Source organism: Zootoca vivipara, chromosome 14, assembly GCF_963506605.1.
Source record: "Zootoca vivipara chromosome 14, rZooViv1.1, whole genome shotgun sequence".
Taxonomy (NCBI): domain Eukaryota; kingdom Metazoa; phylum Chordata; class Lepidosauria; order Squamata; family Lacertidae; genus Zootoca; species Zootoca vivipara.
This window is the reverse complement of record NC_083289.1, coordinates 10,098,097-10,114,108: the sequence shown is the minus strand read 5'-3', so window position 1 is coordinate 10,114,108 and position 16,012 is coordinate 10,098,097. Positions and strand designations below refer to the sequence as shown.

Sequence of the window (16,012 nt, the reverse complement as noted above, 5' to 3'; positions counted from 1 at the left end):
TAGTTCAATGTTTTTGTCGAATATCACACAACGTAAATTATATATCAGTTGTATGTCTTGAGGTCATCAAGTGAGCTTGAGACAATTCTGGCTGCTTTTAAATCCTAGGGCACAGAGTCTTGAGGTCGAAGAGAGAAAATATCCTTGTAATTCATCATAGTTAAGCATTTTATTCATTTAAATATTATTATTATCATTTATATTTAATTACTGCTGTTATTGTCTACTCAGTCTGTTTAGTTTACTTCACCTAGTTTGGCTGTGGAGGAAACAAAGGACAAAAATGTTGTTAATTAGGACACAATTGATAAGTTATTAACATTTTCCTTATGTGGTTCTGAATTCTCTTTGAGGTTCGCGTATCCTGTTTGAAAGGGACTATTATTACTATTATTATTTACAGGAAAGAATGACTTAGATGCTACATTCGTATGTACAGGAAGAAAAGGTAGAAATGCAAAAAAAATTGCATAAATAAAACAAAATGATATTTAGATTACCACTCAAACAACATTTTTTTTCAGATGGACTGGACACAAAGATATCAGATTAAAAGGAAAAAGTTACTATCAATTAATACGAAGACATTATAAAGACCACACATGTTAATATTGGACTGTAACCTTAAAGATTTGAAGGTGAATGGGAAAATAATGGAAAACTGATTTAATAAATGGAAGCTAGGAAAAGGACCCATACGTCACAGAAGGGGTGTAGCCCAAGACCGCCCTCCCTAGATTCATCATAGGTACATCATGAAAGGGGAGGTCTGGTAGCAGTAATCTGAGCAGTCTGGACCCTGCCCCCTGCCCCCAAAACCCAATCAACAAGAGATATTTACATTTCCCCGTTTCCCAGCCAAGTTAATCACACCCTTTTGTCTGGCACTCGGGTATCAGGATGCCAGGGATTACCTGAGACAATGAGAAGGTTCCCCCCACCCCCTTCTTCCTTGCAGAGGAACACCTGCTCAGAGAGTCAAAATGGTGTCAGTCAGGCCTGTCTTCCTGTGCTGCTTCAGACATGTGCCTGTACATTCATGTACATGTTTTATGAACAATTATTATATATGTGACCTTAAAATTCTTATAACAGAGCCTTAGTTTGCATAGTCTGTCTGTCAACTGGGTGGATCTGACCATCAGGGTAGTATGAAGAGAAGACAGCTATTTTCTATGAATTTCCAAGTGTGAAGGGCGCTTTACATTAAGAAATTTGAATAATATTTCATGTGCAGAGTATAACCTTGACACCTCTTAAGTTACAACCTTCTTTTTCTCCTCTCTTTCTCTTCAAGCTGACATAGTCTCTGTGCATGTACAGAGTTCATGATTTAGAAATCCATTGTACCAATTGAAAGTGTTGCAGCTGTTGGCTAAGTCACCATTTGAATAGAGGAAGGGAAGGGTGAATAGGTTAGATTTTACCCAGAAACCCAGCAATTTACACTTCCACCAAACCAGCAACAAAAAGTGGTCAAATTAAATTCTTTGGTAAGTTTAAATCCATTTCTTTAGCCTTTGTGTCCTGAGATATTTCTGACCTCTTATTTCCTGTTCCTTGCTGCTTAGGAAGCAGGCTTATAAATCTTAAACTTTAAATATATAAAACTTCAATATCCAGACAACGCAATATTTTCACCAGAAAGCTGCAAGAAAAGTTTGGTCAAATTAAACTCCTTAATGAAGTCATGGCACTAATTAGCCATGTTTACTGTACTATATAAACATCTCATACCCCAGGCAAAAGAAATCTAGATTTGCCCCCTTTATCTACAGGGTTTTTGGGGTGCAGACTTTTATTCAAAATATTTCACAAATGTGGATTATTATTATTAGTGTGCTTTCCCTCTAGTCATTAGCGGAACAATGACCCGCCCCCTTATGTACGGGTAAATGACCAGTCAGAATTCATAAATTGCAAATGTTTGTTTGTTTTAAATAACTTCAGCCATGGGCAGACTAAAATTCCCTGCCCCCTCATATATGGGAAAATGGCTACAGGGTCACAATTCATAAGATATATTCTGCCATTTATTTACAAGGGGAAATGGTCAAGACTTTTATATGTGCTTAAACTTTAAACCTTAATAGACAAAATGGTAAAACTCATATAATCACTCCTTAAAAAAGACACTCTTGTTCTAACTCTGAAAACCAATAATCTTTCCTTGCCAGAAAGCAGAGCTGGGCTGAATTTCAACCCATCACCACATCAGACACATTGCCTTTCACATAGCTCTAAAATGGGAGTTAGAAGGGACCCTGTGGTCATTTAGTCTAACCCTCTAAGATACAGGATCCACAAGATTTGAATTAAAATACCAACTTTATACAGAACCCTTTAGCAGATGAGTTTTTCCTTAAGAGGTTATATCAGGAGCCCAACACAATTGAAGTTAAAACTAGACTCAGATAGACAATTCCTGGCTAAGGAAGCTCTACTTTTGACAAACAAATCACCTTTATAGGAATAGCTGTTCAATTTTCCTTTAGTCAATATTCCTCTAGTCACTTGAAGAAAGACTCCCCTTTTGAGCCTCTCTCAATAACAAACATTTGCACACCTCATGAAGTGAACATTTTCAAGTTTCAAAATATTTTCAAAGTATTGAGCAAGCATTTTCAAGGTTACTTACAAACACATTCGCTTTCTCTCCTTCTACCTACCTAGCACCTTCGCATCACATACAACATACAATTTCAGACACATTCTCTCTCTCTCTCCTTCTACCTACCTAGCACCTTCACATCACATACAAAATGTAATTTCAAACACATTCTCTCTCTCTCTCCTTCTACCTACCTAGCACCTTCACATCACATACAAAATGCAATTTCAAACACATTCTCTCTCTCTCTCCTTCCACCTACCTAGCACTTTCATATCACATACAACATACAATTTCCTCATTTAACTCCCCCCCCCATTTGCAAGAGTCTGGTAGGGTTGGAAGGGATCTTGAGTAATCTAGTCCATCCCTTCTGAAATATGGGGATCTCAACACTATCATCGCCCTTTCAAAGCAGGATACACATACATTTGAGTACAGATGGCTAACTGGGAAGGAAACACGGGCTATGCCCTATCACGGAAGCACACATGTGTACTAAGGGAAAAGGAAGGAAGGGGAAGATTAAAAGTACCAACTTTACATGGAGGCCTTTAGCAAACCTGAGGGTTGGATAAACAGTTTTAAGAGGGAATTTACTTTCTCACTACCACCATTCTGTCCAACTGGACCAAGGTTAAACTGACTCAGATAGACATTTGCTGGCTATGGAGCCTCTACTTTTAATAACATTTCCCTAGAAGGAACACCATATTTCATAGTCACATGGTCCTAATACTTCCAAGGATTCCTCATAACAACAACACTCTTCTCTCAGAAGGAGACCTACCTAAGGCTTTATGAAATATAGACACTGCATTTTAGCTTGCAAAGAGCTGTTGTGCTCAATGAAGCTGGTTGCAGCAGAAACATTACATACAGAGCACATGGCTCCCTTGTTACACAGACCTTAAACATTGTGAGTTCACAAACAAACATTTTCAAAGTTACAATCTCCCTTTTCCCTTCCTGCTCCCCCTTTCTGTACAGAAAGGGGTAGGTATACACACACACCCTCTTTTACTCTCTGGAGAAAGATTGGCCTTCTACAGCCTCTTACAACCAACAAACATTCACACACCACTTCCACCCTTTTTCAATATTTGCCATGTTTTTGGGTTGATCAATCCCTTAACATAAAATTATTTAAGCAAGCTTGCATTATTATTATTTTTAAACTTTTTTTTTTAACTTAAGGAAGGCAGTCTGTAGAGGTCATGGCCAATTTTTAAACACAAACTCCTTACATTCCCAAACCTTGATTACATTTCTTATTTATTTCAAGGGAAACAACGATCTCTAGCAGACACAAGGAACAGATGCACACACACTTAACAGACAAAACAAATAACAGACAACATGTAACGTGAAAACATATATATACCATTCCTATTGTTTCTCAGTCCTAAATAAAGTTACCTAGCTATTTCACAGAGTTTCTCCTGAGCCCTAGCTATCTGGTTTCCTCCCCAGACCTTTGGTGCTCACTTTTCCCGTTTCTCTTTGGGGTGCTTCCAACCACTCTGCCATGTCCTGCCTAATCCCTGTTAGGCTACCCCTCCTGGCAACCTCCTACCTATCGTCACAATCTTGAGAAATAGGGGACCCTACTGGACGCCCACGCTTTGCGGTGCCAGATCAGGTACCCCCTTGGATAGAATTTTTCGCTCCGGAATACCCCCCTTGCTTTTGGAAGCGGGCTCACGCACGATACACGTGTTACGTGGCTCGACCAGTGCGGCTGGGGTAAAGACAGGACAGAAAAGGCTTCAGCCTGCTGGCTGAAGTGGTTGAAAAAGAGCCTTTGGTCCCTTGCTTTTGGACAGGGCCTTCCTGCCAGGGCGGCTGACCAAAGGACCCCCACTCTTTTCTGGAAAAGGGGGGGTGGAGAAGCAACAGAGATAGAGCTCAGAACTCCCCTTTCGAGTTGAGCACGGCACACGGTCCGGAGAGACAGGACAGAAAGCACGATAGATAAGAGGGCAGAGAATTCAGTTGCCAGGAGATACCACCCCGCTACCACCAGTGCACTGGGTTTTAACCTTATACTCACACACTCCTCCGTGTTGATCCTGGGGATGAAGAAGCTGGCCGGCCGGTTCTTGCCTTTGCTCCCTGGCTGGGTCCTTCGAGACTTGCAGATTACCGCCTGGAGGATGGCCGAGGGTCCAAAGGGGTCTTCCCAGGCAAAAGGGCCTGGTGCCGGCTGAAGATCTTGGGGCCCTCAGTCAGCCACACAGGAGAACCGCAAGTCCCTGTTCGGGCGCCAAATGTTAGGGCAAAATTCTGGGTGCGAGAATGCTCAGCCACCCAGCTCATCAGGCAAGGGCCTGTGGTCGTTGCGGAGTATAAAAGGAAGGAGTCCAGCCATGATCCGGAGCAAACAGCAAGGTTTATTACTGCGCAGCAGGTTCAATGCCAGACTGAACACTGTGAACAGGGCTGCAAGAACTTTTAAAACTTCCCACCACCATCCCATAATGCACATCGAAAGCATCATACATACATCACTTGTGACAGGGTAAAACGTCAGAAAAGGGGAAGGTGCAAGGGGCATTAGCATACAGGTAAACAGGAGGTAAGCAGGATTAGCATAAGGATGTCCCAGGACATTGTTAAGCAAGTACCAGTAAGTATCTGGGAAGGGATCCTTGAGTACCTGGTGGGGGGAAACAATGGGTCCAGTTGTGTGTATTGCCTCTGGCTTCGGAGGGTTGGGAATGGCAGGAGATGGTACCTGAATGGATTATGGATATGCAGAGGAGCACCACCCTGGCTACCTGACCTCTTGCTTAAGGGATTATGGCTGTTTCCTGCATCCCTGAGAGCCCTTGGCCAGAGTCGCAAAAAGGAGGTTTCATTTAGAAATAAAGATACACTGTATTCATTCATAAAGAAATATGGTTACATAGAGTCTCAGGCAACAGAGAAAGGGTAGGAAAGGGAGCCTTTATTACTCAGGGCTTGATCTTGAGGGGTTCGTGTTGGTGCGATACTAGAGTGGTGTTGTAGGATCAAATGGGGTCCCCTTGAGGGCATTAGTGCCAATCTTGATTCCCAAATGAAGCCTCGTTTGGGTGCCCCCCCCCTATAAAATTCCCTAACAAGGTGCCAGGCAAAAACGTTTATTTTTAACCAGGCCTTTGGTTGATTTGATCCTATGCCCTTTTAAAACATGGGGTGTTGTTTTTTTTATGGGGGCGTGTTACTAGATTGTTGTTTTTATTCTGATTGTATATGTTGCAATCTTTTCTTTGAACCGCTCTGAGACCACCAGGTATAGGATGGTATATAAGCTCAATTAATCACCACCACCACCATCAGTTTGATTATCTGATTAATAATTTCAAAGTTGGTCCTTCAGTTGCTGTTAGACCCCCCCCCCCGACTCCATTCATCCTTGATGATTAGCCATGCTGGCTGGGGTTGATGGGAGTTGGAGTTGGAGTTCAGCAACATCTCGAGGGCCATGGTTCCCCATCTCTCCCTGTGGAGGAGCTGGCCTCACCCTGCTTTTGTTCTCGCTTTACAGGTCGTGGCGCCATGGCAGAAGTGCCAACCATTGTGGCGAAAGTAAAGGCGATCCTATCGGAGCGGGGCCTGTCAGCGCACAGCTGATCCCCAGTGAACGGGCAGCATTTCTGTCTCCTTCTGGGACTACAAAGGTAGAAAGAGCAGGGAGTGAAGACCACAAAAACTGGACCCAGTCCTTACTGGCAGCTCTGTCTCTGCGTGGTTGGAGACCTCCTGCACTTGAGCTTGAGAGTTTTGATGGGGGGGGTCCTCTGTAATCCCTTTCGTGCAACCCCAATGCTTGTTCCAGCTTGAAGAGGGAGTTGTAAACTCACAATATGCTGCACAGTTTTAATAGTGTGGCATTTGCCTTGCAGACAAGAGAGGGTGTTCATAAAAAGTCAAGAGAACATCTGTAGTAAAGGTTCATAACAGTTTCTTGGCTGTAGCCTTTGCACCGGGGATTTCACAGGATTAGAAGGTGAGCTGTTTCACAACTTTCCTGGGGTTAGGCTTCCATTAGTAAGTCTGCTTAGGGGCCCTATGACTTTAGCTTTTGGTGCTCCCCATGTCTGCTGACGCTCAGGAATGCTGACTTCAAAGAGAGAAGCAAACAGACCCTCTGCAGGAGAGGCCTTGTCAGACTTTGCTACCAGTGTGTAGTGCTTTCGGCACCTTGATTTGGGGCTGGGGTGGGCGATGGCCTGGGAATTTATTTGCTGAGAAACGGGCTAAACAAACACTCACAATTGATTAACAGCTTTATTACACAAGAGTTGGGGTGGGGCTGACCGGGATTGGATGGTGGGAGGAGATCCATTCCAGGCCCGTCTCTATCCCTTTGATCCCTCCCGGTGGGCCAATGTCAGGTTGGGTCGGTGGACTGCCCTGCCTGGTCAGTGGCCTGTCACATAAACACAGCAGAGTTTGCTCTCGTGTCCTTAGAGTGCATTTAAAGCCAAATCAGGTTCCGCACATACAGGGGAGCCTGGTACAAAACGTACGCGGCGCATGAAGGACAAACTTTGAACTGCTACGCACGAGAGAAACATTGGATCCTTGTCAGTTTCCTACAGATAAAAAGCTCTTTGTAGTTTTCCCACCTTGCCTTCCAGCTTGTCGCAGGGACACTACTTCCTGTGTGGGGATGGAGGAGTGGGGTTAAGGGCATGAGATTCACCATAGGTCATCGTCTCTCGGAGACGGAGCACAAACTTTGCGTCCAGAAAGAGCCTCTGTCGGCAGCTTGGCAGGGCAGGGGTGGCCTTGGGAGAGCCATGACCAATTGGGGTGAAATGGAACAATGCCCGCAGGAGGGTGATTTCTTTGCCTTCAATCTTTGGTTCTCAGACTGCAGGGATAGGCATAGCTGAAGATAGCAGGGAATTCCAGGGAGAATGGGTTATTTGCCCTGAAGCATAGTGCCTTTTTCCCTCCACCAGCCCAAGACCTGGGTGGCTTGAACCCCTGACTGAGGGTCCTCACTGATCCACACTGCACTTGTGGGGGCAAAAGTATCATCATTGCCCTATCACCCCACCCAGCTGCTCTTGGAAGAGCTGCTGCTTTGCCTTAACTAAGAGAGGACCAAAGATGCCTTGGTTTATTCTAAATTTGCTGCTGGATTAATTCCCCAGTTCTCTGCAGCAATTGAGAAGCTGACCCGTAGACACAACTTTCTTTGCCTATACAGACCATATATTTGTTTTTGCTTTGATTGGATGGAGTCTCCCCCTTGAAGAAAACCTCTGATTTTGACTGGAGCAATGGCATGGCAAGGGGGTGTCAACCAGTTTTCTCTTCTTGATCCACCCCCCCATCTCTGCTATCAGCTCAATTGAGCCAACCCAGTTGCCTGCATTGTGTCCATATTCCCCCCCCCCCCCAACCACCAAAGTGGTGCTAGTAGCTCGGGGAGTAAGACAGTTTTGATCAGGAAATGGGAGAAAAGACCAGACACATTTCATATTGGTTGAGTAGGTAGAGTAAGTATTTTGCATACAAAGAGTCCCTGTTTCTAATTCCTGGCACCTTCAATGAAAGGGATCTTGGAAAAAAGGGGTGATGGGAAAGTCCTGTCTCCTGGGGACCCTGGGGAAGAATCTGCCTATCAAGGTAGATGGACGAATAAAATAGTTCCTCTCTCCCTGTGTACATGCGTGTTTTGCTTTTAAGCCAAAATGACCGTGGATTTTCTGTGCCAGAATTGGCTGGACCAACCATGTTTCCAGCAGCGCTGCCGCTGCCTGTTTATCTAACGTGAGCCGTTGAAGAGGGTTTTTATAGGCATTGTGCAATGGCTGACGTCCAAAGCTCAGGGCCAGGGGAAGGCGGTGCTTTCTGACAATTTGCATGCGCAGCATTGATGTTTGCAAACTTGCCTTGCAGATTGGCGACCGGCTGCATTTATAAATATTGACAGAAGCTTGCTTGCCTCACTACGCCCAGCGAGGCCAAGCAGATAAAAGTCCTGGGAGACACTTCTGCATTGCATGTTGCATGGCAGTACAGACACAGCATGCAGCTGTGCAGTTTTACTCGGGCTTCGCCATTCATTGAGGGATTCTATGCTCCGTCGTGTCTGTTCTCCTGCCACCGACGGTGGAGGCCTGGCAACCCCAAAAAACAAATTTTGCCCAGTGCACACAAAAAATTGCCACATCTGCAAAACTGCCAAGTTAACCTCTGAGATTGATCTTTAATGCAATTGCTCTTGTAGGTTTTCCATGGAAGCGTCCTTCACTCGTATCTGTTGTATGAGTTGAATCGTTCAAAAGTGCAATCCTGCACATGTTTGCTCAGAAATAAGCCCCTCTGGGCACCAGTGGGGCTTACTCTCATGTAAGTGTGCATTGGGCTGCAGTCTTTAGTTCAGGCATAGGCAAACTCGGCCCTCCAGATGTTTTGGGACTACAACTCCCATCATCCCTAGCTAACCGGACCAGTGGTCAGGGGTGATGGGAGTTGTAGTCCCAAAACATCTGGAGGGCCGAGTTTGCCTATGCCTGCTCTGGTTGCTCTTTTCTCTGCCTTTTCCAAGAGAGGCTCTTGTACAGGGTCACATGATGTGGGGTGACCACTTGCGCTCCATCATGTGACTTGAAGACCCATTTAGATGAAGTGTTTCTGTCTCAATAAACTAGTTCCAGACGAAGCAGGTGGGTGTGACTCAAGGTACATTCCATTTGGCTGACAACCCAGCAACTCGGAGACGAAAATGTTGCGAGATATCACTGTAGAACAGACAGAACAGGTGATTTAGAGTTCCTTAATTGAATTGCTTCTTAGCAAAGGATGTGCTAGAAATACTCCCCTATTGTACTTTTCATCATCATAAACAAAAGGGGCAGAGGCTTTCATTTTCATTTTCAACTAGTTCTACCCGGCCACGCGTTGCTGTGGCTCAGCCAGGGTCCCTGTTTCCAAGGACAGGTGCATGACGTAACGACACCCCACTCTCTGTTCCCCCCGCTGCGTGACGCCATCTTCCCCCATGTGATGTCACCCTCCCCCAACACCCCCCCCTGCATACCATATGCACATTTTGGGAAGGGCCTGGCTGCTTCCCTCGGCAAATCCTGGCAGGCGAGGGGGCAGGTGGTTCATCTGCAGTTCCTTATTGAAGATGGACATGCCAAGGGCGGGGGGAGAGGCAAGACGCCAGCCCCCAGTCTCCCAGAAGGAGCCGCCTACCGAATGCACATTTTGGGGAGGGCCTGGCCGCTTCCCCTGGCGGATCCCGGCGGGCAAGGGGGCAGGCGGCCCAGCTGCAGTTCCTTATTGAAGGTGGACATGCCGAGGGCGTGGGGGAGAGGCAAGGCGCTGGCGGCAAAGGGACAGGATCCGGCCCCCGCTCTCCTAGAAGGACCCACCAGCCACCCGCTCCCAGTATCCTCTGCACGCTCGCGCCGGAAGGATGCCACTGCGCACACCAAGGCATCCTGGGAGTAAAAAAATTACTATAGCATGTGTTGCTTTGACGTCCAATAGATGGCGTCGTTTTTCCAAAAAAGTATGTTTTTACCTGTCACAGGTGTGACATCTATATAATCTAATTATATGCAAACACTCCCGTATTCGAATGCAATGTTGTGTCAAAATTTCAAAGCAATCAGTCAAGAACTTTCGGAGATTTTTGATTTTGTACAAACGGATATTTACATTTTTATTTATATAGATGAAAGCTGAACATTCAGGGAAAGGTCCTGGTATGCCCTTAAGGTTCTCAGGCCTCCACTGGCCCCCCTGGCTTTGCCACCCAAACGGTCTACAGTGGTCCGTTGGACTGGTTGCCTGTAAATTTTAATTCCTTTTTCCACCACCTTTCCCACGCACTGAATTCTATATTATGTCCTATGTCTCTCACCTAGTTAAGCTGACTTAACCATCTCGCCCTTTTTCTCCCACTCCAACAATAATTTATACATCCTGGAAATTAACTTTCCTGACGTTTCTATAACCTCCCTTTCAAATTGTGAACTTTGAGTCACAAACCCATTTTTCTTGTCAACTTTAAACAAGGTTAAAGGAGTGGATAATGTTGAAGAATGCACACATTTTAGATCTTGAAGGGCAGGATATAAAATTTGACTGGCATGCATGTCTATGGTATGGAATATATAAGAGCTTCTTGAATCATGTAGTCAGGAAGAATTTGTTTAGAGTATGAGATAAATACAAAAACCTGCTTGAAAGGAAAACATCACTCTGGCTCTCACCCACAGAAGCAGAATCCTTGAGAATATCGCCAGTGGATAACATATAGAGATTTACTGGCTTTTCACAATAAGAGATAAGATTGAAGAAGCTGGAAGATGTTAATTTTGCAGTAACTGATTGCTTACAATATTATCAAGTACATGAAATTTATTATTTGCCTTTTATTTATTGTAAGCTGCCTTGACCATATTTTATACTGAAAGATGGGATGGAAAAAATAATAAATGAGTGAAACTAAAAATTGACTGGTGTTCTAAATAAATATGAGAGTCTTTCTCATGCTGTGATTGCCTGGGGCAGGGTTATGATGGTTAATGTGTTATGGAAGCTTGTGATAATTAAGGAAGTGATTAATTTTATTATTGCACTATCATCACTGGAGAAGATGATGTATCTGTCAAGGGTATGTGGACTTCACATTTGGTACGTGGTAATGAATAGCTGGCCACATCTTCCCCCGGGGTTGACCTTTATGTATATGGGGAAAAAGCTGAGTTAATTAATGCATTGCCAGGCCTCCTGTCCTGCTTTGCTAAGGACAAATTAAGTCTTTGAACAGAGCTTGGGAGTCTGTCTTTTATGTTGTGAGAACGCAGTACTGAGTCAGCAGCATCGTCCTAGAATAATAACCCACGAACCCCAGAGGCTCTCTGGCTTCTACCCACCAAGGTCTTGAATGCGTGCAAGGCAGCAACCTTGCTGAAACTGAGCAGGCCTGGGTCTGGTCAGCACCTGTGTAGGAAAGTTCCTGGGCACAAATGGTAGCAGAGAGCTTTTCGCTGAATATCATGCTGGTCAAATATTTTGTTGCTCATCAGAAGAGCTATGCACCCAAATGAACATCAGGATATGTGTGCATATGGTTTTTGCATCTTCGTTATTAATAGTTTTTATTCAGTTTTATTCAGTTTTCTGTTTTACAATTTAAGATACTCATTTTACATCCTTAAGATATCAATGACTTCCCTTCTTCTCTTTCCATGGTTCATTTTACATATCTTATATCCCTGCATATTTTACAAAAAAACTATACCAATCGGTTTTCCATTAATGCACCCATCAAAACTTATTTACACTGTTGAATTTATCTTAATGCCGCCAGCGTTTTCAGCTGTACACAATTATTTTCGATATATTCAATAAGCGTTTTCCAATCTTCTTTAAACGTATGTTCTTGTTCTCTTATTCTATACGTTAAGTCTGCGAGTTGTGCATATTCTGTCAACTTAAGTTTCCATTCTTCTTTAGTTGGGACCTCGCTCGTTTTCTATTTTTGGGCTAACAAAACATGGGGCGTTGTAGCAGCATACATAAATAACCTTTTTTGACACCTGGGAATTTAGTTAATAGTTATTATAGATTTTTCCTATACATGGGGGGGGGACCCAGAACCCTCAACATTCACCCCTCCCCACTTTAATATATACACCATCCCTGCCTCCTCTTCCCAAATAGACAAGTCCCTCTACCTATCAAAGCACACAGGCACTTGATGCCTTTTCATGTGTGCATGCTTATACTAAAAGGCATGAGTCCAAATTTCCAGTTTGTAAGATTTATTGATGTTCTTAGCAATACTGACAGTGTTGTCATACCTAAGGGATGGAGGAGGATTTCAGTTTGGTTCACATTTAAAGCTGAATCCATCACATTTTGCACTTTTCGATGGAACATGTGAATCAAAACACAACTATTCTCCAACATTTGCACATATCTGATCATTTTGATGCAGTTCCCCAGCCAACATTTGAAAAACAATGCCTGTATTGGGGAGGGTGTGTGTAAAAAATGAAGATATTAGTGAAAATAACATACCAAAATCCATTATTTGCGGGAAATTTGATTGCGTGCACTTTGTGTACAAATGTGTCCACTGCATCTAAAAATGTGTTTGTTAGGAGGCATTCACTGATGAATTTCCATGAGGATTTTTTAAATTAAAAGACCATCATGCAATTTGCTGCAGAATGTGGAGAACTGAAAACTTCCATCCCATAGCATACCTATGAAAAGCCTTGCTGGGGGTTGGCTCCTCCCTCAGATGCATTTTGTTGGCTACCTTGAGGAACAGGATGTGTGGACTGGATGCAACTTTGATCTGCTCTATCTGGAGTGTTCATATTTCCTCCTTTAGATGTCATTCTTCAACGAAATACGCGATTCCAAGCTTGCAGCAAAAACAATACTGATAAAGAAAACGAGAAGAACAGATAAAGGACTCGGCAGTTGGCAGCCTAATTCTTAGGAACACCCTTAGATGCTGTAGTAAGACGCAGGCACGTGGGGGTGGGTGTCTTGTAGCCAAAACCAGGAAGCGCAAGAATAGAAGTGGTTTGAAGCACTTGGGCCTTGCGGGTTGGAAAGGGCGACCGAAGAGGAACTGAAACGAGCTATTGCAGCTCTCTCGACATTTCCTCAGGAGCAAGTCCTGTTGAACTTGGTGGGAGCAAATTCCGAAAAAACAGACAGAAATGTTGAGTTGTCAGATTTCACATGCGTGGGGAGGAAGAAGTGAAACTGACTGTGATTATAGACAACTCCGGCGACCTGGAAGAAAGGAGAAAGCTGGGTTGCACTCGTTGACCCTCGGATGTCAATCTTCCATTGCTGTGGGTGTCTGCCTAGCCTATAACTCCTCTCTCCTTTTACTTAACAGCACAAACCATTCAGATCTAGGGCAGCATCCAGTTTCTCACAGACGGCTGCAGGAAGCCCTAGTGCAGGTGATAACCCTACCTTACCGTTGCCTCCCAGCGACTGGTATTCGGAGATAACACTGCCTCAGAACATGGAGTGTAGCCTTTTGGCTATCATCATCACTATCAGTTTGTTTAGCATGAGCATTTTTTCCACCCCACTCTTCAGCCTCAAAGGGGCTCCCGAAGTAGTTGACAACTATCAAAACGTCAAGACCTTGCCCTCGGACTCACAATCTGAGGGACAAGCTCAGGTGCGACTTTTTAGGCACAGAGATATTGTGAGAACCAGAAAGGGTGAAATTTTGGAGAGGAGCCTCAAGTTGCTGTTTTTCAGCAGAGAGAGTGGTGAGGTCCTGCGGCGCCAGCTTTACCCCCCTCTTTCAGTGAAAAGGTAAACCACCGTGAAGTGCAAATATATAAATGTACCGTATATGCACCAACAACCTTCACATATACAAGAAGTTTCAAAAATGTGTACAAAATCTCATGCTCGAGGTCTTAAAAGTCCAGTATAAAGTGCAATAATCAAGTCCGACAGGAAAGTGCTATGATGTATCATGCGTTCTTATCTCTTCCCATGCGTTCTTATCTCATCCGACGGGTGGCCAGCTTCTTTCCCGTTTCACAGGAATGGTTTCCTCAGGGGGCGGACTCTTTCAAAGGTTCATGTGCAAAGGCTTAACAAGACTACCGAAGCTCAAAATCCTCAAAGATTGATGATCAATTATTGCACTTTATTGCACTTTATACTGGACTTTTAAGACCTCGAGCATGAGAGTTTGTACACATTTTTGAAACTTCTTGTATATGTGAAAGTTGTTGGTGCATATATATTTATATATTTGCACTTCACGGTGGTTTACCTTTTCATTGTTTTGCTAACATTACCGTGTTGTCTGTCTGTTGCTGTTACCCCCCTCTTTCAGCCTGATGGAATGGCTGCTGCGGGTAACAGTTGAGGGAGGAGCCCGATGCAACTCGCCTGTGCCACGGATAGGCATGTTCCCTGCATTTATCTAATCCCGTTGAAATCTAGTGATGCTGCCTGGAAGTGTGGTCAAAGATAGCCCAGCTATCAGTAGCAGCAGAACTTTGGTGGGGAACTTGTGGTCTTTCAGACGTTGGCAGACTCCACCTTGCAGCAGCTCACAGCCTGTGTCCAGTCACTAGGGATGTTGGGAGCTGCAGTCTAGCCATATCTTGAGGACAATGGGTTCCACCATCCGTGGGTTACAGAATCTGGGTCTGAAGCACTTTATTGAGTAACCAAGCTGGGTCTGAGCGGTGACAAGATGCTCTCACAGACGTGGAACCCCACTGGAATGCATGAAATGCCGTACTGAAGGGGAAATGCAAAATCTCAAAGCTTGCATACCTTTGCATAAGCATTTCCCAAACTTGGGTGTTTTTGGACTACAGTTCTCCTCATCCCTGACCACTGGTCCTGCTAGCTAGGGATGATGGGAGTTGTAGTCCAAAAATACCTGGAGACCCAAGTTTGGGAAACCCTGGTTTACATGAACTGGGAGTTTTGCCTGCTTAGAAATCTTCCTATTAACTACACAGGAAAAAAACAAATCGTCATCTCCGCTGATTCTAGAATTTAATTTAATGTTTGGGTCCCTCATACCTCTCCCTCTCTCTCTCTCTGTGTGTGTGGGGATTCTTCCTACTTCTGGAGATAGAATTCCACCCTTCGCCACCTCACTAAAAAAAGAATACCACATTGCCCTATAGTAAAAGACTTCTGGGAAAAGATTTATAATGAGTTTTAAAAAGTGTTGAAAAACACATTTATTAAGAAACCAGAAGCCTTCTTATTGGGTATAGTTGGAAGAGAAATTCCCAAAGATGTTACTTTTTTTTTTGTATGCCACAACAGCAGCAAGAATATTGATAGCTAAGAAATGGAAAACACAAGAGGTACCAACTGTGGGAGAATGGCAAATGAAAATGATGGACTATATGGAACTGGCTGATCTGACCGGGAGACTACGGGACCAGGGAGAAGAGACGGTGGAAGAAGATTGGAAGAAGTTCAAAGTTTATTTAAAGAAATATGGTAAAATTTGTTAGTATGAATTGATTTGGAAGTGGTTAGTTGCTGTAGAGTTAGAAGATAGTTTAAAATTTTATAAGGAAAGTTAAAGTAAAATGATAAAGATAATGTAGCTAGGGATATTATGCTTAAGAATATATATATTGTGAGTTAAAGGTATGATACAGAAATTGCTGAAGATGATTGAAAATGAACCGCAGAAAGGAAGGACTCGAGGAATTCACCCTAAAATTTGAAGAAAAGTTTAAGATTGAGAAAGGTACAGATTTTGTATGAGTGTTGTAAATGTGTGTGTTTTTTGTTGTTGTTGATGTTGTTTTTCTTTTTGTTCTATTGTTCTATTGTATTTTATTGCAAAATAAATAAAAAAAATTGGAAAAAAGAAAAGAAAAAAACAATACCACGTTTTTG

General features: G+C 43.7%; 1 protein-coding gene across 2 annotated transcripts in view; it reads left to right on the top strand.

Moving 5' to 3' along the window:
• Positions 1 to 14,027, top strand: part of PPCDC (phosphopantothenoylcysteine decarboxylase) — a 35,983-nt gene extending 21,956 nt beyond the window's left edge. For both annotated transcript variants that reach the window (XM_035131951.2, XM_035131952.2), the window contains exon 6: positions 6,144 to 14,027. In XM_035131951.2, the coding sequence (XP_034987842.2) occupies positions 6,144 to 6,229 (86 nt within the window). In that variant the 3' untranslated portion in view covers positions 6,230 to 14,027. The remainder of the gene's footprint in view (positions 1 to 6,143) is intronic.
• The last annotated feature ends 1,985 nt before the right edge of the window (positions 14,028 to 16,012 follow it).